At 38.6% G+C, this 24799-nt stretch overlaps 1 protein-coding gene across 1 annotated transcript in view; it reads right to left on the bottom strand.

Moving 5' to 3' along the window:
- ZDHHC5 (zinc finger DHHC-type palmitoyltransferase 5) overlaps positions 1 to 24799 on the bottom strand; it is a 63994-nt gene that overhangs the window by 26681 nt on the left and 12514 nt on the right. The window contains exon 2 of the mRNA XM_042473822.1: positions 15832 to 17281. Within this exon, the coding sequence (XP_042329756.1) occupies positions 15832 to 15935 (104 nt within the window). The 5' untranslated portion in view covers positions 15936 to 17281. The remainder of the gene's footprint in view (positions 1 to 15831; positions 17282 to 24799) is intronic.

Here is a 24799-nt window from a genome sequence, read left to right as displayed (position 1 = left end):
CACCTTTCATTTATAGGTCAGTGGGAGCACGAGTTTAATCTCTAATACAGGGCAAAAGGGAGGCCAAAGCAGCAGCTAAATAGTGAGTCAACAAACCCAGCCTACTGATACCGGGCATGCTAATTATAAAAAGAGCAGTAGAATGGTGACTGGAAATAGGGATAAACTCAAAATTCAGTGTAGTCTGAGCAACAGTATTAGGCAATGCAAGCAGAAACACAAAACCAGGAAATATGATTTTCTAAGTATCTCAAGAGAACACTGCACACGGAAACAAGTCTGTAAAAGAAAAGGAACATCAAGCTTTATGTGCAACTACGTAACTTTCATTCCTTTTGTTGAGAAGTGTCACAATGATAGGAAAATTTATATTCTGAGCTTATTTATCCATTTATTATAACATACACATCCAGATGTAGTCAAAGTTGACAGAAAACCATCCAAGGTTAAACAAGGTTGTGGAGAATTTAAAGCCCCCTCAAAATAAAACAGAGGGCAGAATATGACACTGCCCATGTAGATCTGAAGTACTTCATAGTCAGTTTATTTTTAAAAGATCTTTCTGAATATACACTTCTGGTGTATATGTAAAGACTGTTGATATTTGGGTGATGAATCTTTGCCTGTGGTTGCCCGTGATTCCAGTCTGATGGACAAATGGATGAAGACGTTGGTTATCTCTCCAACACAGGAACAGAGCGAAGCTCCAAACACAAGCTTTCGGCTTGCTTGGAACAATGCCTGGAGAAACAGCTGCTAGATCAAAGAATCACTGTCCAGTAGTTCACTCCTTAGAGGGCTTTATTGCTTTGCTTCAAAAAAACACGAGCTAATCACCACTATACAAAATCTCTTACCAACCTACACACCACACTATCTCAAACTCCCACAATCCCATGGCACAGCGTTTTTGCTTATATACAGAATTATCATGAGGCGACCACTAAGCCCAGTCTCTTCCTATACATGTTGCTATGCACCATAGACACCAATCTCTCTTCAGACTGAAGACATAGCATATTTACATTTAGTCCAGCTCAGTTGACCTTGAGCATTCGGCTGCTGCTCTGGACTCCAGCTGTAGCCAATTTAGGCTTCTGCAACCATTGCCACATCTGAACATTTTCACCTTCAGTACATTAACAAAGACAGACACCAAGGTACAACAAGAGGCCACATGAAGCCAGCAAAGATCTTGCTTAGGTGTTTAGCCTTCCCCTATTGTGATAGTTTAATATTAAAGCCCAGAATGAAAGCAAGTGACAGAAACAGCAAGTGAGGAAGGTTGTGGCAAAATTAAAGACAGGTAAGTACTCTAAGCAGATAGACAGGTGCCAGAGGCTCCACCCTGATAGAGGAGGCAATATTCAAAGATATATTCCAGCAGAAACTTTCCCAGCCTAACCCAGTAATTAACCCAGTTTACTTTTAACTTTCTCCCTCCAGAAGAGATCATCTAAGTCAGAATCGCTCCCAAATATCTAATAGGACAGGAATGCCCAACCTACTTTTATATATTCACTGTTGCAACTGACTGAAATGGAAGAGGTGATTCATTCACAATTTTACTTACATACAGTTCAGAAAGAGGCCTAGGCTGCAGAGAAGAATCAAGATGATATCTACATCTGACAGGAACTGCCTGCTACAAGCCAGCTGTCTATGTAAATATATAAAATGGTACTTTGCTGCTACAGAATAGCTGCCAGCACTGCCATAACCTTCATGAAGACATGGGGAACAGTGCTGAGACTGAAAGTCAGAACCTGGAATAGGTATGTCTTTTTCTCCACTGTGAAACACAGAAACATCTGGTGGGATGCCCAAATGAAATATGGAAGTAGGCATCTTTTAAATCCAGGGTGGTGAACCAATCGCCTCCTTACATTTAGGGGAGAACAGAATTGAGTCATCATTCTATAGCCTTGTGGATGGATTTAGCAGTACATGTCTCTGACGTACAAAATGCAATTACAGTGAAGTTCCTGGGGGAAAAATTGATGATTCAATGGCCCCTTTTTGCAAGAGTATCCATCTTCTGGAGTACAATGATGGAGGAAGGTGTAATTCCAATGACACTTGTGGAAGGATGTGTTTGAAATTTGATGGCACAGTTTCTTCCAATCATGTCATGGACCCAGGAATGTGAGGTGATGGAAGCCCAAGTAGAGTGGAATTTCTCAAGCCAATTATGAAACTGAGATGTATCAACTGGTGATACAGTGGTGACATGCTCTTGCTGTTTGTGGAAAAAGATAATTGGCATTAGTGGTAAGGTGACAGCAGGGATGATGTCTCAGAGGAAATCAATGTTTGACGTTTAGATAGCTTGATATTTTATAGAGCGTTCAAACTTGAACCTGGATCCTGAGGCCATCAGTTTCTGAACATCAAAGGAAGGCAACATAAAGGCTTGGCAGTACCAAGCCCATGATGGGATGTAGGAACACTTTGAAGTCTCCCCATATCTATACAAAAAGGCTTGGACTTAAAGCTAGTCTGGGCCAGCAGATTGAATCTGTACTTCTTAACAGTGGATCACATTTTCTGTGTATGCTGTAATTTTCTGTTTCAATGGTATCTGTTTCAGTGGTGAAAAGGCCACCATCGCTGAATGGCAAGTCTTTGATGCGCAACTATGCATGTCTTTGGAAGGCCACAGACTCGGCCATCACTTTGTCATCACAGTCTGCAACAAGGGTAGGCAACCCTTTTGAGCCGGGGGCCGGGTTGCTGTCCCTCAGACAACTGGGGGGCCGAAGCAAAAAAATAAATAATTAAATAATTTAAAATAAATAAATAAATAAATAAACTGGGACAAATGTAGGACAAAATTTTCAAATGGAGGGCACTTTTTTAAATAAAAAATGGAGGACACGCGAAAAAATTTACTGATTTTTTAAAAAATGTTAAGATAAATGCATGTTTCTGAGGCTTCTATAGACAATTGCCCCACCATGCCCCTCATGCGAGACGCCAAAGGCCCCAGCGGCAAGACCAGGCTGGGGCCAGTCCCAAGGCCTCGCCGGGCCGCATCCGGCACGCAGGCCAGAGATGCCTAACCCTGGTCTGCAATGTGATGAGAGGCCATTATCTGCTGTCCAGTCAGCTGGTGAGCTTTGGACAAGAGGAATGAAGACACCCTTCGATCTTCATTTCCCACTATGTTGAGGGAGAGAGTTAGCTTTTCCCATGGCAGTTGGTGGTACACACCCATGCAGACAAGGTAATTTGAGATTTTGCAGGTGAGAATGGCTGACAATAAAACTGTCTAGCTATTCAATTGAATGTTCCCCTCTTTGCCAGCTGGCATTGAATGGAGTCTTCGAGATGCCAGGAATTGAGCAGTGTCCACAATGATCAAGTTCTGTTTTGATGTTGACCAAGCCATGATATATCAGAGTCCTGAACCCTCTAAAGGTTTCAGTCTCATTGGGTGTGGAGAATATGGAGGAGAGTTCCATATTCAGAAACATCACAGTAAATACTCTCTCTCTCTCTCTGTGTGTGTGTGTGTGTGTGTGTGTGTGAACATGTGCATGGATATGCACACACACACACACAGCAGGAATTCTTAGCACATAAAAGTCACAGAAAGGTCTATTTGCAGGGCATCTTCTCAACTTAATACCAAACAAACTTCAAGAATTATTCAATAAATGAAATAGGTGCATGTGTGTCTTCAAGTCACCCATTGATTTATGGTAATCCTCTGAATTTCAAAGACTTTTCTTAGCCAAGGAGTACTCAAGGGGTGGTTTTATTATTCCTACCTCTGAAACACAGCCTATAGCACATGGTGTGCATTGGAATCTCCCTCCAAAACAGTGGGCCCTTGTTACCTGTTATAAACAGTAAACAGTATTACCTGCTGAGGTTTGGTTCCAGGATCCCCTGTAGATAACAAAATCTGTGGATGCTCAAGTCCCATAAAATACAATGCCATAGCAAAATGTTGTCCCTTATATAAAATGGCAAAATCAAGATTTGCTATTTGGAATTCATAGTTTTTTGAATATTTTCAAGCCATGGATGCTTGAATCCATGGATATAAAATCTGTGCATAAGGAGGGCCAACTGTAATAACCAGGGCTGACGCTGCTTAGCTTTAAGTTCTTTAGGTCAGTTAATGAAACAGGTCCAAGGCATAAATCTAAATATCATGTACTGTAATAAAACATAACATAACATAGCCTGAAACCAGATCAAAATAGATCCGAACAATTATTCTCTTCCAGGAACCCTTGGAACAAGGACACCGCCACACACTCCACTAGATGTATTATTTATTTGATTTACATCCCACCTTTCTTCCAAGTTGAACTCAAAACAGCTGGATTTAAAAAACATTAGATGCTACTTGTTTTGTCCCAAGAGCAATACTATGGACTTTGGGTGTAGTAAGGCCTCTGGCTCTCGGGATCACAGCCAGAACAAAAGACTTGTCCACAAATTTCTAAAGTTTCAAAAGCTTTACTGGTTATAAACACAAATAACATGAAACTGATTTCTTCTTTTTCAATAGTCCTTCCTAAATACCTTGCTCTCTCTTCTTGGTGGATTCTATCTTTCTTCTTCTGAGGACTATCTTTCTTCTTTTGTGGACTTATCTCTTTGTCAAAGGAAAATACTCTCTCCAGGCCTGACTTGGCTGAAATCTTACTACACATTGAAACTAACTAGAGGGAGACAGTATAAGACCCTGGGATTTCCCACAATCCTTGTCTTTCTTATAGCTGTAGATCTCTATTTCCCCTTCTAAACTGATACATAGAAAGCCTAATATAATCTCAACTAAATATATGTCTCAAGAGCATCAAAGATGCTCTGGAGGCATGACACTACTTGATAATTATTCATTATGAAGAGATTCAAAGAAGGCTTTTCCTGCAGCAATCTTACAACTGTTGTTAGACCTCTGCCTTGTTGTAAAGCTGCACTAAATATTCTCTTTGCCAATTTGGTCAATTTCCTTACCCTGGTCTTTTTAATGAACTAGGAAGCACAGGATTGTCATACAAATGTGGCAGCCCTCACCCTGACCCCAAGCTGTACCAACTGACAATTAGTCGTTAACACTGGACAAGAAGGGGCAAAGTTACATCCTCTGGTTCTGTATCAATAATAATATCTAGGTCACAGCAGGATTTTATCTGTTGGCAAATTGTACACAGCAGACGTCTGAATGGCATGAATTAACTTCATGTGGATATGGGTGTTAAAACTTCCTTACCATTGTTAGAGTTTTCTAAGAATTAATGCTATGCCAACATGTGCCATGCCACAGTTCTCATCCTATGGTCCCACTCTCTAGTTCTACTATAAAGAACAACTTGACAGGGGAAAAAACAGGTTGTATGTGTTCTTGTTGTGTGCCTTCAAATAGTTTTCAACTTATGGTGACCCTAAGGCAAATCCATTGCACTGTTTTCTTGGTTAGATTTGTTCAGAGCAGTTTGCCTTTGCTTTTGGGTTCCCGAGACTGAGAGAATGTAACTTGCCCAAAGTCACCAAGTAGATTTCCATGGCCAATCAAAGATTTAAAACCTAGGTTCCAAGTGCTCTAGTCCAACACTGAAACAACTACACCACACTGGCTCCACCACTATATCACTCAAACTACAGTGCACCCTTTGTTTACGCAGGGGATCCATTCCAGACTCCCCCACGTAAAACAAAAAACGCCTATGCTTGAGCCCCATTTAAATGAATGGGGCTTGTGCATGTGGTGCTTTCAGCGTATGCGTACTACATCATCCTAGTATATATTCGGCAGGCATAAATACCCTAAAGGCACCAAACCCTGTCTGATCTTGGGGGTTGAGCAGGGTTAGGTCTGGTTAGTATTTGGATGGGAGACTGCCAATGAATACCAAAAGCTGTAGGCTTTATTTCAGAGGAAGGAACTGACAAAACCACATCTGAGTGCTCCTCAGAGAAAAACCAACAGGCAAATTGGAGGCACATTTACACATGTTAGGCAAAAAACCTATTTCAGTTTGAAAATTCATTCCCTTCCTCAGAATGATGAAGAAATCATGGATGGCTCAGAAAAAGAAAAAGCCAATTCACACATGCATGCTTGTTATTGGATGATCAGAGCCTCATTAAAGTGACCGACATATGTAAATGTGCCAGCATAATTTATAACTAGACAGAAATTTTGTTATCAATGCAATGACAATATTTTATTTGAAGTAATTTAATTGCAATGAGTCAAAAGATGAGAAATCAAGCAAGATGCCTGCATGAATTAACTGGTCTGAAGTTAATTTCACATTTCCCACCCTTAATGTTAACAACCTGCAACAGGTATTCAAAACTAGTGTGCTCCCAACACCCTACATCTCTGTCTAGAGAACTGTGAAATGCTACATGCAAATCTCAAATAGAGATTTACATGTTGGGAAATATCTGAAAAATATGCAGACATTATATTTTAACAAGTCTTCATGGGAGATGTACTTAAGAGTACATGAGTAAATGATGAAAACCAGAAGCAGTCCTCAGAGGTTAGAGACAACGTTTATGCATGTGATGCAGTGTTAAGAAGAACATGTCATTAAATCCACTACCCCCACTGCCCATAGCTTTGAGTAGATAGAGTTTGAAGCTCTGGACTTTCATCGTGCATGATAATTATTCATTTTTGATCAGCTCTTACAAATGTAGGTCAGAAAACTTTAGCTGACCTACAGTTAAGTGGCTCTTCCATGAAATGTTCATTCTAAAAAATGAACTCAACAACAGAAAAGCTCAAATTATTACAGACAGGGCTGCAGAGGAGTTTTGATCTTGTATTGCAAAGTTAACTACAGTCCTCCCTCCATTCTCGCAGTCTTCAGACCTGTGTCTCTCGCTTATGCACAAGAGACGAACGGAGGAAGAATGAATGGGGTGTGCAGCTGTGGCGCAAACCTGTGCATCCCCATCTATATTCAAGGAAATGGGGCTTGAATATAGGCGAAACTGCATTTTTGTGAGGGGGGCGCGGAACGGATCCCCCATGTAAAAGGAGGGGCAACCGTTTATTCTTCCTTTATGATTACTGGAATGTTACATCTTTCACTGATGGGTACTTCATGCAGTACAACACACAAAATGCAAAGTATGTTTTCCTGACTTATATACTGTAGAAACATTTGATATACAGTATATTATTAAATTTATATCCTACCTATCTAAAATTAATGCTCAAGGCATCTAATAAGAAAATACATATAAAACCAACACATTTTATTTGGAACATTAAAATTTGAATAACAAATAAAAAACATACCAATAAGGAAGAAATACAGTCCATCCTCGCCTTACGCGGAGGGATCCGTTCCGGATCCCTCCGCGTAAGGCAAATTCCGCCTATGCTCGAGCCCCATTGGAAACAATGGGGCTCGTGCGCAACGGGCGCGCATGCCCATTCAATTGAATGGGACGCACAGCCCCTTCCGCCCCGCGGCTTGAGCATGTATGCAATGAATGGCGCGGGCGCACTGTAATAGCTTGAGCAGATTAAAACTTACTTTGGCCAGTGGGTTTTTATGCTCGAGCAGGGAATCAAATCCTGCTCTCCAGAATCAGAGAATTGGAAGAAATCACAAGGGCCATCCAGTCCAACCCCTGCCATGCAGGAATACACAATCAAAACACTCCTGATAAATGACCATCCAACCTGTTTATAAGCTTCCAAAGAAAGAGACTCCACTACTCACTGAGGTGGCATATTCCACTATTGAACAGCTCTTGCTGTGAGGAAGTTTTTCCTGATGTTTAGATGGAATCTCTTTTCCTGTAGTTTGAATCCAGTGCTCCATGTTCTTATCTTTGGAGCAGCAGAAGACAAGTTTGTTCCATCTTCAAAATTATACCTTTTTCAAATATATAAACATGGCTACAATGTCACATCTTGACCTTCTTCTCCAGCCTAAGCATATCCAGCTCCCTAAGCCACTCCTCATAGAGCATGGTTTTCAGACCTTTCACCAATTCACCATTTTGGTAGTTCTCCTCTGAACATATTCCAGCATGATGTCTGGGAATGCACATCCTCCCTCCTCTTTAGCTTCTGCCAAAATAGACCATTTTATTCTTGATTTTTTCCTCATCCATAAAATTTTTGCCAGGTTTTGAAGTGTTTCCTGTTCATTATAATTAGAAGATTTTGAAATAAGTATTTTTCCAGAACATTCATCATTATTATGGAAATTCTGTCCAGGAATGATAATTGAAGTTTTGTCCATTTTTCCAGATCCTTCTTGATCTCTTTTCATACTTATTATAATTGTTGTCAAAAAAGTTAAGTACTAGTCACTTCTCTACAGGATTGGTGAATAACGTTTGGGGTTGGCCAGTCAACCAATTACAAATCCACCTAACAGTAGCATTGTCTAGCCCATGTATTACTAGCTTGTTTGCAATAACATCATGGGGAAACTTGTCAACAACCTTACTAAAATCAAGTTAGACTACATCCACAGTATTCCTGTCATCTACCAATCTTGTTAATCTATATTAAAAAGAGAGAGATAAGATTCATCTGGCATGACTTGTTTTCGAGAAACCCATGTTGACTTTTAATGATTATGGTATTGCGTTTTTTTCCTTCAAGAGTCTGAGATCCAGATAGGCTCATACAGAAGAATGCAGCCTGTTCCTAAATAATGAAGAGTTTTGTGGGACACAATCAATTTGAAGTGCTTTTGGTAGCAGTGTGTGAAGTCATTGTTACAAATGAAACACATTCTCCTTGTAACTGAACACAGCTAACAATGTGACAGCAGCATTCTGGATCAGCTTAAGTTTAATACATTTCAAAGGCAGCCCCATTTAAAGCATGTTACAGTAATTCAATCAGATGTTAACTAAAGTCACTATGGCCAGATCTTACATCTCAAATAATGGGTGCAGTTGGTGCACTAACCTAGCATTCCTGGACAGTGATTGTTCTGTAATTCCACACAAAATACCTGTTACAACTAGTGTGCAAAATCTCAAAAACTCCTTCTACAATTGCTTTGTTGCTATGACTCATCCTGCATGATCTTTATCCATGAGGTAGGACACTAGACATTAAATCAAGTTATTTAATTGATTTATGATCAGTGGTCGTTTTTGTACATTGATTTATATGCATAATTCCATGGATGTTGTGCTGCTGATATTCCTTTTGTCACATACTACTTGTTACACTACTACCTAAGAGGCAGAATGTTGATTTATCTAATGTTGGGCAACTTGTCAGCAAACAATCTTTTTGCTAAGACGAAGTCATAGTAAAATGTTAACATATTCCAGTTATTTGGGGAAGCAGCAAAGTTAGTGCTTTAAATCTTCAACTGTTTGTCTCAAATTTAATTAACTTGGTACCAATTATATTAAAAATCAATGTAATGCTATCTACATGCTTACGTTGCAACAACTAGGAAAAAAGATACAGAGCAAATAAGATTTTGAATTTTACGGAAGAATTACTGGTTAGTATTCAATCTTTTAAGTTATACGGAATAACCTTCTTGATGTAAAACCTTGCATGAACAATTACCAGAAGTTCCAGTACTGTAAAAGATATGAGTTTACCACGAGTGCTACTTCAGTAAGGCATCCCTAGTAAGTTCATTATGCCTTTATGTAAAAAAGATTTAGAGAACTGTACACAATTCTGATCACTCAGTATCAAAAACAGTATTGCAGACAAGAGAGATAAATTCACTTGTTGGCACATCTTCCTTACAAGGAAAATATAAAGTTTATTAAAGGAGGTTGTGGAAAGCTGATAAAAGAATGATGATGAGTCTGTCACCTACATAATAACATAAGTCAGGACTATGCAGTAAGTTCAGGTCTGTGGATCATAACTAACAGCTTACACGGTGTTTGAAAAAAAAAAAAAGATTCCAGATACTGTACTGGAATGGCTCTTTCCTGGACATGATGTCTAATATTGGATAACTGAGCATTACTTCTCTTCTCTGAAGGAATTTTTGTTAAAAAATGCTCCCAGTGCACTGTACCGTTTTAAAAAATTGTATAATGAAAGACGATGTATAAAGACATGGTAAAAAGAGGGAAACCATATATCTTTTTACTCACACAATCTAAGTTAAGAGAAGGTTTAGAAATGTACTAAAACAAAGCCATGACTATTTTATTTTGTTTAAGACCGGTAATATTGAAATTGTATTATAGTGTGGTATCTTATTTTTCTATGATTTATCTTAAGAAAAACAATACAAGTGTAAGGTTAATGTCTAGATTAACACTTAGATGAAACGCTTATAGCTTGAGGTAAGATGAATCCAAATAGCAGGAAGGATTGATTTATGTTATATGTTTTTTAGGAAAAATCAATGGTTCAATCACAACGTTGTATGTTATGTGTTGTAAATATGTAAGCTGTCTAATGTCTATTTCCATAAGGTTGGAATTTGTAGTTATATGTTGGATTTTGTCTTTGTGATAATGCACTCAATAAAAATACAATAAAAAAATAAAAAATGTGTTTTTTCCGTATCTGCACAGATCCTACAAGGACTAAACAGACTCAATACTTCCTTGCCTTTTACCTCTCCCACCTGCAGAGAACTCAAGGCCAAGACACACACAGATACATTTGAGGAGGGACATTTTTCTTTACATCTCCACTTATCCTACTACTTTTTTAGAAAGTGTAATGGGAAAAGTAAGTTTTGTGAAAAGGCACCTTTGTAATGTGTGTACTCCTTTGTAATCAGTACCATGTTTTGCAGTACTCTCAAAATATACAGTATGACAATTTAGAGAATAGTAACATGCTGTTGATGGAGTCAATAAACAAAATAAACAAACAAACAGCTTCATTTATATACCGCTTCATACTGAACTAACAGTGTATAAGCAGTTTACAACTGTAAGATAATTTCCCCCAACAATCTGGGTACTCATTTTAGCGACCTCAGAAGGATGCAAGCCTGAGTCAAGCTTGAGCCCTTTTGCTGGTATTGAACTTGCAACCTTATGGTTTTGAGTGGCTGCAGTAGAGGCATTTAATTACTACGCCACCAGGGCTCCTAATAAGATGTTAACATTCTTCCGATGTATACTGTTAGTCATTAACACTGCATCTGTATGAGCCTATTTCTTTCTAAATAAGATAAAAAGGTTTCATCATGACCCCAGCCACTGTTTGAGTATGATGGGTACTATATCCCAAGACATTTGGAGTGACCACGTTGGGGGAAACTGCAAAGTACTTTTTTTCTAATTAGAAAAAAAATGCAATTTCTATTTTCAGATTTTTCCTATAGCAACAACTGAGATACATATGCTTAACTATCATAGGGTACAGGAATCTGCATCTCTTTCTCTAGTATTTTATATATTTACAACTTTGTTTGTCAAAACTAAACACCTTCTCAAGGCACTTCAATAAATTACTGTTTATTCTGCAATCAGAAGAGCCTCTCTGTGTAGTGAGTTTTCTCCTATGTGTGTATCAGACTATACCTTCAAAAGTATACATGTTTTAGTTTTGTACAAAGAAAATTACATATATATCAAATACTAGAAAGATAGTTGTTTGATCTAATTTTTTTGCTAGGCCAGGGATCAGTGAAGTGTAGCCCTGGGAATGTTTTTGTGGACTTCAACACCTCCAGAATCTCCAGACCAACCTTCTTCTGTTCAAAAGAGAGTGAGCTGCTGCTCCAGGATGCTGTCAGATGCAACATTTACTTTTTTTAAAAAAAAGTGGGTCCTCCACATTCACTCGGATTAGGGGCACAGGTCAAATCTGTGAATACTGTAATCAAATCCACAAAAGTCAAAGCCACAAATGTGGAGGGCCCACTGTAGGTTCAAAGGCCTCCCTGTACTATTTAATAGGGGACAGCTGACCAATTTGTAGTTTTTATTTTATTTTTTGGTACTTTGTACATCTCCTGGAGGGTCCCAGCCTTTAAAATGTTCCCCAGGCCTGCAGAAGTTGTCCACCACCAGCCCACCAAGTCTCTTGTAGACTTAAACATGTTTCCCTTTAGAATTTTCCTGTATTTGGTTCCATCCATTCTCACATCAATCCTTATCAGTTTTCCAGTAACTGCTAAGGAAAAACATCCCCAAAACATGATGTGTCACCACCACAACTCACTGTGAGTACACTGATCTCAGGGCAACGAGTGTTGTTGATTTTGAATCACATGTAACATTTGGTTTCAGCAGATCAGATAACCTTTCCCCATTTCTTTGCTGTGTCTTGCACAAGGCTGTTTGCAAATTTTAAGTGGGTTTTGATATGCATTTGTATCAGCCATGGCTTTCTTATTGCCACTCTCCCATAAAGCCCAGCTTGGTGAAGCATCTGGGCCAATATTCACTTCCATCTCAGTTGATTATCCAGCTCCTTCTGAGTTACCAATAGTCTCTTGGTTGCTCCTCTAATGCCTTCCCCACTCGCTTAGTTTTGGCAAATGGAGTTCTCTAGGTACAGTTATGGTTGAGCCATATTTTTTCCACGTTGATACAATGAATCTAGCAATACTGCATAGAAGTTTCAAAGACTTATGATTTTTTTAAAAATAATCTAATCCTGATTGGTCATTCTGCTCAGTTTTATACCACAGTTTTAATAGCTCCTTGGTTCTTATGATACTGTTAGTTTCAATATACTCTACAACAAATTCTGGGGCCTTTGACAGATCATGTGGCACTTGAATTGTACTCCACTGAATTCATTATGTGATTTCAGGAGGCAATTGTGCCAAAGCTTGTGTAGACATGACACAGCAAAGGGGGTGAATATTTATGCAACAAACAAGTGCCCTTTTGGTTTTGGTCACTTAACTTTGGTGTCACTAAACTTTAGTGCCACAACACCAATATTGTTTGGAAGAATGGGAAAATCAAAATATGAGAGAAAACTTTTGGAAGGCACTGTAGATAGTGGCTTTAGCATAGTGCCTGTCTACCGACAAGGTTATGTTTCACAGTATAAAAATGGCTACACACACATTTTCTGCAATGTTGGCTTTCTTTTGGGGAGGAAGGCAGCATAAAAATTACATAAACAAATGTTGTTCACAGTGTGTGACATATCATAAAAGGTAGCACGGATGGGGTAGCTGCATCCTGGGAAATTACTGAAGCTATCCACAACAGGTAAAGAATTCATTTGGTCTATTCTTTGTACTGTGTATGTAAACAATGACTATGTTCATAGCTCTCTTTATTGTCACCTAGCTATCATGCAAAACAATCTAACAGAACAGTACCGTACCTTGCCCAATTCTTGGAAAAAGTTATTACTGTATATACTCTTGTGTAAGTCTAGAAATTTAGGCAAAAAAACTGACCCCCAAAACCTGAGTCAACTTATCCAAGGGTCAGTGTAAGTACAGTATCTTAACTCTTACTTAAAAGAAGGAACCATCCTCTGGTGAAAAGGAAGAGTATAATCTGTCCTGGAAGCACTGTCCCACTCTACTCTGTCATCCATCCAGCCTTAGGAGTAAACACAAAGAGTCTGCTGGAATTTGGTAACTTCTTTGACATTATTTTGCTTTGCTTCATCCTTTAAACCCTTTGCTATATGCTCCTCACTTTCAACCACCATTTATCCATGGAACATAGCATAATCCATAATTTTGGCCCCAAAACGTGCCCCTGACTTATACATATGAGGTCAATGTATAGTTGAGTAGATACGGTATGTAATTGATGGATTAACTTCTAAAGAAAATTTCCCACCATTTTTTAGCTTTCACTTGCCTCAATCTATGCAATGGAGTGCTATTAGATCACATTGTTAATATACTGTCACAGATACACACACACAACACTAATAATTTCCTAATAGTGGACTGGAACTCACTAGTACAGTTTAGTATTCTGTGGTTATAGCAACCAGCATGAGTTTTCATTAACATGAAATACTTCACTTTGACTGGTATCTGAGCAAATGGAAAGCCTTATGTCTTTAATATTTAAGTGAAAAGATTTTAATCATATCTCCAGAGAATGGGTACTGGGGACTGGGAGTATATGGCGCAAGAGAGAGTATTCTTTACACAACTACTCCATTTTTGTTTACACAGATCATTTTTTTCTTCATGATGAGCACTCCATGCCCTCACAAATAGCCATCTAATAACATCACTGTAACTTCACATACTTAGTAACTGTATTTAAACCAAAAATAGTTCCTTCAAATGTATACACATCACCAGTGTTTAATTTGGATGAAATAGATTATTTAATATGATTACAATCTTCATAATGAATATGGGTAAAAGCCTGTAAGGCCACCACGTTTGTGGCACATTTCCTACGTATTATCTAATCTGTTTTCAGTTCTGTATCAAGGAGACATATTCACTTGATATCCTTAGATAGCTAATGTAGAATACTATCTAACATAGTTATCATTGAATTCCATTTCTCTTGTTTCTCATGAAGGATCGTGGCAGGGTGGAAAGCTACACAATTCCATCCATCACCAAGTAGCAATACTATTCTGATACTTGCTTTTCCTTTTCTGTCTCCTTTTTTGTCTTTTCGTATTGTAAATATACACTGCAAGTCTGTAGAAAGAGACCCTCTTTTCTTTCACTGGGCTAAATACAATGTTGTTCTATCAGTCACAATGAATTTTCTTCTACTGTCTCTGCTGCAACCATCTATGCTGCCCAAAGACTGGCTCTAGAGGATTTCCCAGCTCTCTAGAGCAGTGATGGTAAACCTTTTCACGACTGAGGGCCCAAACTAAAAGGCGTTCTGGCACCAGGTGTTACTCAGTGCCGGGGGCAGGACTGAACTTCCACCCTCTGGGGCAGGACCTCCTGGGCAGGACTTCTTTCCCCCACCCTCTCAGGCCTTCAGCTGCCTCTCCTATGGCTTTGCATGCCATAGGTTCACCACCACAGTTCTAGAACAGTTTTGGGTACACATAGGGACTGTAATGAGCGAATGGATTTTCCACCCACCCACTATTTTACTGGATTCTACCAACAAAAATTGAGTGGATCTGTAAAATGCTCAGAAAAATTTTAAGCATCTTATACGATCCTCATTATATGATGAATACAAAGCCCACATTTCCCATATCCTGAACAAAATGCACCTTGTACAATGGAAACCTCATTTTTTGAAAACCAGTGTTAGAAATGTGAAGAGGCCATCACTACAGAAGACTGTTTTTTTAAAATAAATTTCAAAGTAAGGGGGGAAATCAGGCCTGTAGGCTCTAAACGTTGTACATTCTCAAATGAACTATTCTTCATCAGTAACTTAACTGATATGTCAACTTTTGTCTACTATCAAAATGTCAGTTATGTCCGTGTTAAACAAATTTACTTCAGGCTGTGGCAGATAAATTGTAGTAATAGCCCTATCTACTTTTGGCAAAAAACACTATCTTTCCACATTGCTGGTGGATCTAAAGTGACCAACAGATGGAGCAATCTCAGAGTGAGCTATCTTAGTTCTCACAACCAACGAAACATCATATTTTATAGTTACATTCAATCACAATACTTCTTACATGAAATATAGATCACTTTCAAAAGGTTCCACCTTAAAAACTGTAGTAATGCAAATTATCCTAGAAAGACTGAAGCCTTGCTCACCAAAGTGCCTTTTTAAAAACTGATATCTAATTAGTTACAAACTTCAATAAAGAAAAAAAATAGTCAGTGGGTTTTGAGCAGAAATGTGCCTCACTTAGATTGGAAAGCAAACACAACAGAAAGGCAGGTACAGCAGATATTTACCTCTAGTGGTACCAGATATAGGTAATGACTTTACAAGTAAAACTGCCAAGCCCAACTCAATCTATCCACCCCAAATACTAAATCTGTGACTCACGTAAAAGCGAAGAAGAGAGTTGTGGCTCCTACTAAGAAGATTGCAGCTGCCGATACTGGGACATACTTGCTGGGTTTGAATCTCTTTCCAGATGCTGCTGGCATGTTGGAGCTCTGGTGGATGATCCGCCCTGCAGCATAGCCCAGGCCCAACTGGACTCAGAAAGTACAAGAAAAAAGGGAAGTGGGACCTCCAAACTGGAAATCAATGTGTGCAGGAAGAGTCTTAAACAGTTATCCAAGTTCTTGAGAAGTTGTGTTGAATAAGAACAGACTTATAGTACACTCAAGACCGTACTGACACCAATATGAATAGGAGTAGCATTAACAACTGAAATAAGTGTAATGAAAGAAATGAGGGAATTCAGTGCCTATTTCCAAGACTTCTGTAGGGCAAGAGAAATTTTAAAAATATAAAATAGGAGCTTATACTCCATTTTAAAATGTTAGTAATTCAGCACAAACAGTGAAAATTATGCAAGTTCTTGAACCAAGCAAGCTCTGGAAGAAAATGAACTCCTTCAAGGAGCTACTGGAGAGGGTCCTCTTCTGAATCTGACATAAATAGTTGAGAAATGTAGCAAATAAAGTAGTTATAGTGGACTTTTCCAGTGAAAAGAGCAGGATGATAGAGATGACCACTCCAAAGAAAACGATGAGAAAAAACACAAGGTGTCAACAAGTTTTGTTTTGGGGTTTCATATATCACTACTTTATTTTGGGAAAGCCCACAGTATCTTCCTAGGCAGGCGTTGCACAAAGTTTCTTCTTTCTAATCTGCTCTTTGTATAAAGCAGTACATTTTTGTGTCTGCTCAGAAAGAGGTTATCCTGTTATCAAATCTGCCAGTTTTGCACACATCTTTCTTCCACATCCCCCAATGTATTTGTCTCCTAATATAAGAGCACTCTCCCCGATTTCATCAGGAACTGGGGCTGTCTGTCTGACAGTCCTTGTTTAATTTTATTTATTTTTCTCTTGACAGCGAAATCTGGGTAACAGCTGGTGCAAGGTTGAGCTGTAAAGCCTTTTATTTCAAGGGGGAGTGGGGGACACGTTGGAAGGCTGCCCTTGTGTTTTCTTATTATTATTTGTGCTCTGGTGAACAATGCTGTGAATCCTTTAAAAAGTCCAGTTGTCACTTTTCAAAACAGGAAAAAAAGTTTCAGATTTCTTCTATAATGATCCATCAGTTGTGACTACAGCAGATTTTGGCAAGGGAAACAGTTTTCAAATAATATTCGTCAAAAATTCCAAAATGCAGTTGAGAAGAGGAAAAATGGGGTCCAGGCCTTCCACATTCATGACACAGAAGAACACTTTGTCTGCTCCAAGCTGCTCCACTGTCATGCTGTCATCATAAAAGACAAATCCATCATCATTCATTCATATTTGTTTTAATGTTCTCAACATTATTTAAAAAGTTTTTCATCTTGAGCTCTTTCCTCTACCTAGAAGAGATAAAGATAAAATTAAGAATTTCCCATCTATAATACATTTATCTAGTGCATGATATAACACTGGACCTTTAGCACAGATCTAAAGAAAGGAGGAAAATACTATTCTTAAACAAGAACCTATAATTAGGTATGTGACATTTGCAACTCAGTTTCCACATCATGGCATTTATCCTACAGATTGTAACTGCTGCCCCCCCCCCCAAAAATCATACTATAAATTGTTAGGGCGATCACAGATGACATTAATGCATCTCTATTTCATTTTTCTCTAAATCACACCCTTGACGTTCTGTGGTCCAACTGCCTTGCATATTCATCATGTTCCAGAACTCTCTAAGCAGTCTTCAGTTAGTCCCTTTACATTTCTTTTCTTTTAAGACTTCTAAGCCACATTTCTCTCACAAATGCTCATCATTATGGACTTTGGGGTAAAAATCAATATGCAAACATTTATTCCAAATTCTATGAAACCACCCTTTACAGTTTATTTTGTTGCACAGAGGCAGTCACAACAGATAACTTCTGCTCTACAGACAAATGTAACTAATTTGCAAGTCTACATGTCCTTATGTCAACTAATGTTACTGAGAAACTTGAGTATTAGGAGTTTATCACACGGGAGGAATTTCTCTTAAATTTGAATGAAAAGAAAGTGGGGCCCGAACGCATTCACATGAATTCGCTAGTTCAGCGAATTTACGTGAATTCGAATTGCATTCAAACTAACTCCCCATTGCCCAAAAATAGCTTGCCATTGCCCGAAATTGTGTGTGGTACTCTATCACGCAATAACACGAAACCCTATGATTGCATTCGGATTGCCATTGGATTATACAGTTGTCCCTCCATATTCGCTAGGGTTAGGGGAACAAGACACCCGTGAATATGGAAAAACCACAAATAACAAAAACACTGTTTTTACCTGAGAGGACACCTCTCTAGGAATCTCTAGGTCCTCCAGTGCAACTCTGTGGTCGATGTCCAACATACACTGACCATAGAATGGCACTGGAGTAGCTACACATGGTCTTTCAGTGCAATTTTTATTTAAAGTTGACCACAGAGTTGCACTGGAGGACCTAGACAGTCCTAGAGAGAACATATTAATGAAATCCGTGAATAATCAAAGCCGCAAATATCAAAGCCACAAATATGGAGGGATGACTGTACTTCCAATTTCCCTTGTCTGATAAACTCCCTAGATCTCAAACTATTTGTCAGAAAAGATAGCTGCTTTCCTGGCTATAATGGTTAACCACAAGGCTACATTATATCATAACAGAGAAAATAAAAAATTACATGATTTGTTAGCAGTCTGGCAATCTTCATGACAAGAAGCCAGAAACCAATAAAATCCTGAAGTGTCCAAACAGTCTAGATATAGATTGCATTTCACAGTTGAGCCTTACTATTATAGCAATTCTAGTCAGGTTCAGCTTCGCTAATTCATTCTGTTTTCTCTCATTAGAAATTGTACAAAAGACAAAAACTCAGTAATAACTGTAATTATTTGTTTGTATTAAAAGCAACATAGAGACCTATGGCACCTGTAAGACTTAAAGGTTTATGGCAAATCATGTGTGTTCTAAGATTTCTAGGAATACAATTTACCTTTTTTGTTCGCAACCCTGATGGTGAATTTCATATAAGACCAAACTTAAATTAATCAGTATAAAACAAACTATAATGTACTCAGTTCCAGCAATTTTCTCCAAAGGGCTTCTGGTAACCTTTGGTAGGTGGATGGTGCTGGCAGACTGCATGTAACCTGCTGTGCTCAAAAATAGCCCCAAGACCCCCAGACATTTATCATTCGAATCTATGGCCAGAGGTCCCCAAATTGGTGGCTTCCAGCCCTTTTGGATGTCAAATCCCATGATATCTACTCTCTTGCTATGGCAGTTGATGCTGAAGGGAGATACCGTCTAGAACAGGTGTAGAGGCCAAGACTGGGAAAAGTTGCTCGAAGCCTTCAGCTATACCAGTGATGGTGAACCTTTTGGAGGTCGAGTGCCCAAACTGCAACCCAAAACCCACTTATTTATTGCAAAGTGCCATGTCCCTCTGGGTTTCTAGTAACAAACTCTGGCAAACTCTGTGCTGGGGTGACAGTACAAGTGCCCACAGAGAGGGCTCTGAGTACCACCTCTGGCACGCGTGCCATAGGTTCACCATCACTGAGTTATACTTACCCACTCTTCGTAGGTAAAGGTTCAAGTCAACCAAACGCTATCTTAAAACTTTCAATTTGAATGTATGTATTGTATTATATTGGTATTGTTATGAATGTTTTATGTAGTCATATATGTTTTTTATATATATGTATGGTAAACTTTAATAAAGATTATAAAAAAAAACAAAAACGCTATCTTAAAACTTTCATTGTTTGGAGAATATTGCTGCAAGTCTCTGTGTACTATTACAGTTTGTTTTTATACTGATCTCAATTATCATAAGTTCATTCTTAATTGAAATAGCCCATAGGGTACTTGCAAAACAGGATGGACAGTGTAAGGATGGGATGGGCAACTTGTGGTCTTCCAGATTTTGGTGCACTGCAACCTCCATCAGGCTTAGCAAGTAATTCCAATGGTGAAAGATTATGACAGTTGTAGTCCAACAACATTTAGAGAATCACAAATTGTCCACTCTTGATTTAAGGGATTTACCTGACATTTTAAGAAAGTGTGTTCATTTTTTAAAAATGGAGTGCTGTTTGAGGTGCGTTACAGACCGCCCTAAAGCGGGTGGTCTGCTGCCACCGCCATTCGCTGCGGAGGGAAGCCCCAGCAGCCAGACCGCGAAACTTCTGGCCACAGCGAAAAAGGAGCGCCGAAATGGCGCTCCTTTTCAAAACGTGGAAGTGGCACCACATCACTTCCGGTGCACCACGTCTGGACGCTGTGCATCCAAGACGTAAAAATGGCAGCACCCATGTGGATGGGCGCTGCCATTTAGGACGTGCTCCGTGCGTGTTAGGAACAGGGGCGGTTAGGAAGGTGCAACCCTTCCTAACCTTAGGACGCCCCTTCCTAACCCTAGGACGCGCGGAGTGCATCCTAAATGGCGGTCTGCAACCCGCCTGAATTTAGTTTTAAATTATTATGATCACTGCATTTTTCATTGCTTCCCATGTGAAATATAAATTTGCACTCTCTGAAAAACTTCTGTTTCTTTCCTGTAATATACCTAAGTTGCATTTCAAAATAACATATAATAACAACCCAGGAATTCATTTTTTTTTCATGCCATTCAGGTTAATATTTATTAGGTTTTAAATAATTCATCATTTCTGACTGAAGCTACTAGTGATATAGCAGCTGTTTGTTTATTCCTGCTTTTGTTTCAGTTTACTAGTATGTATTAGCATTATATGTTGTGTAAAAGGTGTATCTTTGTTTTCCCTACTTATATTAAGTGTTTTTAGGGCTTATAATCATCTTCCTTATTGGATAAAGTGAGAGATGTTTTTTTTCTTAATCCATTTCCAAAAGACCGACTAATTTGTCAGTATACCAATACTGTATTATATAAAATCAACATCACAAACCCAAGAATGCAATGCTAGGTTTAAGCCTATTTTTATTCTGTAAATAATGCCTTTATTTCCTAAAACCTGAACATGCCAAAAAGCAATAAGCTACGATCAGTTATAAGGATAAAAGGAATATTAAGTGTACTAAGCCTATGACTGAAACTATTCCTTAGGTAAAAAATGAGGGACTGGGGAAGAGTAACAAATACTATCCTCAAAAAATGGTTTTGCTTTGAGAGTTTCATCTACTATCCACTAGCCAGCATGGAAAATTTGTGCTGTATTTTCCATAGTATTTACCTCCCCAAGAAGATGACACAATGAACTGCAGATTTGCATGAAATGTTGTTAAATTATTTGAGGAAGCAAATTAAAGTCCACTTTTCCTTTTATTTATAAGCATGGTGGCACTGTCCCTACTTGGAAGCAACACTGACAGAGAACACTCTGAAGCAGATTATAAGATTCAACATTTAGACAGAGCAGTAAAACACACCCTCCTAGGCTAAAGAGTACTGAGATTACAGGAATAATATGAGAATTCTATGTGAGTAATACTAGTATAGTAATACAATGCCACACAGTTTTATAACCCAACTACAATTAACCTTTCCTGAACTATTTCTTAAAAATAACCCTAGTCCTAACCACAGGCAAGTTACACAAACTAGGTAATATAAAAAGACCAGGAAAAAACAGAGCAGCAACACTGTGGTATCCAGTGTTTTAGAATATCTATAATAAATGTGCTTACAGTAAGGTAACACAGAACATTTGCAGGATGACATAAAAAGTGCAAGGATACTGAATTAACTATACTCATCCCTCCATATCTGTGGATTTGATTATTCACGGATTTGATTAATATGTTCACTCTAGGAATATCTAGGTCCTTCAGTGCAACTCTATGATCAACTTTAACTAAAAGTTGCACTGAAAGGTCTAGAGATTCCAAGAGAGAAAACTCCACTGGGCATCTGTAGCTCCTCCAGCACAGTTCTGTGGTCAGTGTCTGTTGAATGTTGACCACAGAGTTGCACTGGAAGACCTAAGGATTCCTAGAGAGGTGTCCTCTCAGGTAAAAACATGGTATTTTTGTCATTTGCAGTTTTTCCATATTCACAGGGTTCTTGTGCCCTAACCCTAGCAAATATGGAAGGACAAGTGTAGTTTCAAATCCAGTGGTTACAGAAAAAAGAACTAATGGAAATAGTGGAAATTCTAAAACTAATGGAGAGATGGCAGGATTTATTTACACTGTATCTGAAGATTTAGATATGCCCAATAAAAATGTAATGATTAAACACTGAAATTCATGTGTTAGAAAATGGATATCCTGAAAACACCCTGAAATTTAACTTAATCATAATTAACAATTACATCTAATGATTGTAGCATACAGATTGGATAATATTTAGACGAAAATAAATGTTGAATGGTATCCTTCATCCCTAGTTACACAAATAGGTAATCATAATTTCTATAAGGAAAAACACTGGATGGTCAGAAAATCAAGTAGGTTTATAGTTTTAAGCAATTTTAAAATGACACTGGAATGGCTACACTCTCAACTAAATGGGAAAATTAAGGGCTGGGAAAAACCTATAAATATTACCTTTAAAAAGTCTCGTTACTGAATATTTGCGGCAATTATACCAAGGTTAATATGAACAATGGGAACCACAAAAACTACAATCCCAATTTAATGTCCCTTCAATTCTGAAATTTATTTTAGAAGTAGGGTTCTTGTTTATCAAATTGCATATCCTTTTTATATTATTGTAAACAACCCAAAAATGGATAGGAACAGGCTACCCAAAAATATATTATAGAACACAAAGGTCCAAAACACACTGCAGAAATAATCCAGTTTGAGACTACTTTAACTGTCTGGGCTCAGTGCTAGGGAATTCAGGGAACTGTAGTTTTGAGAGACATTTAGCCTTCTCTGTTAGAGAGCTCTGGTACCACAATAAAATACAACTCCCAGGACTCCCTAGCACTGAAGCAGGGTGGTGAAAGCAATCTCAAACTGGATTATTTCTGCAGTGTGTTTTGGATCTAAGACTCAGCAACCGTAGGCTCCATAGGAAATACAGAACAGCATTTCATATCTAACCCCAGAACAAAAATAAAAAGTTGGGGGTCAGAAGTAGGCAAGGAAAAATAACTGATTCAGGATGTTTACACAGTGGACCCTTGTTATATGCTGAGGTTTGGTTCCAAGATCCTCCGTGGAAAACAAAATCTGTAGATGCTCAAGTCCCATTAAATATAATGACATAGCAAAATGGTGTCCCTTATAAAAAATGGAAAATCAAGATTTGATATTTGAAATTTATACTTTTTTTGAACATTTTCAAACCATGGATGCTTGAATCTGTGTATAAAAAATCCATGTATAAGAAGGGCCGGCTGTACAGGTTTAATCACTTTTTGTATGAAAATAATTCATGGTTTAAGACCCTGTTATCATGATCTGATGCCCACCTCTTTTTGCCAGACCTTCTTAGTACTAATCATAGAATTGTAGAGTTGGAAGTCTCCACAAGGGCCATCCAGTCCCAACCCCTTGCCATGCAGGAACTCACAATCAAAGCATCCCCAACAGTTGGCCATCCAGCCTCTGTTTAAAGACCTCCAAGGAAGGAGTGTGTTCCACTGTTGAATAGCTCTTACTGTCAAGACATTCCTCCTAATGTTGAGGCGGAATCTCTTTTCCTGGAGTTTTCATCCATTGTTCTAGTCTCTGAAGCAGCAGAAAACAACCTTGCTTCATGCTCAATATGGCACCTCTTCAAATACTTAAACAGAGCTATTATATCACCTCTTAACCTTCTTTTTTTCAGGCTAAACATATCCAGCTCCCTAAGTCTTTCTTCATATGGCAAGCCCTTATGAGGCCCTTCACCATTTTGGTGGCCCTCCTCTGGAGACACTCCAATTTGTCAACATCCTTTTTCAACTGTGGTGCCCAGAACTGGTCACAGTATTCCAGGTGAGGCTTGACCAAAGCAGAATAGAGTGGCACTATTAATTACCTTGATCTAGACACTATCCTAATGATGCAGCCTAAAATAGCATTGGCCTTTTTAGCTGCTGCATCACACAGTTGACTCATGTTCAACTTGTGGTCTACTCCTAGATCCCTTTCACACATAGTCTCCTTAAGCCAGGTGTCCCCCATCAATTTCATTTTTTCTACCTAAGTGCAGTATCTTACATTTCTCTCTGTTGAAGTTCATTTTGTTAGTTTTGGCTCAGCTTTCTAATCTATTAAGGTCATTTTGAATTTTGATCCTGTCTGGGGTATTTGCAACTCCTCCTAATTTGGTGTCATCTGCAAATTTGATAAGTATGCCCCCAATTTTTTCCTCCAAGTCATTGGTAAAGATGTGGAATAGCACTGGGCCAAGGACAGAGCCCTGTGGGACCCCACTGGTCACTTCTCTCCAGCATGAAGAGGAACCATTGCTGAAGCACCCTTTGGGTTCAGCCAGTCAGCTAATTACAAATGCACCTAACAGTTTAATTGTCTAGCCCATATTTTACAAGCTTGTTTGCAAGAATATCACGGGAGACCTTGTCAAAGGCCTTACTGAAATCCAGATACTATATCCACAGCACTCCCTTTACCAAGCTGGTAATTTTATCAAAAATGGAAATCAGATTTGTTTGGCATGACTTGTTTCTCAGAAACCCATGTTGACTTTTTGTTATAATGGCATTGCTTTCTCTCTGTTTAATGATCTGCTCTAGAATCTTTCCTGGTATTGATGTCAAACTAATTGGACAATAATTGATGGGATCCCCCTTTTCCCCCTTTTTGAAGATAGGGACAATGTTTGACCTCCTCCATCCAGTCTTCTGGGACTACTCCTGTTCTCCAAAAATTATTGCCAATGGCTCTGAGATTATATTTACCAATTCTTTTAATACCCTTGGATGTAGTTCATCTGGTCCTGGAGATTTAC

The sequence above is a fragment of the Sceloporus undulatus genome, chromosome 1 (genome assembly GCF_019175285.1).
Source record: "Sceloporus undulatus isolate JIND9_A2432 ecotype Alabama chromosome 1, SceUnd_v1.1, whole genome shotgun sequence".
Taxonomy (NCBI): Eukaryota; Metazoa; Chordata; class Lepidosauria; order Squamata; family Phrynosomatidae; genus Sceloporus; species Sceloporus undulatus.
Note: the sequence above shows the minus strand (reverse complement) of the source record. Positions and strands in the feature narration are given on the sequence as shown.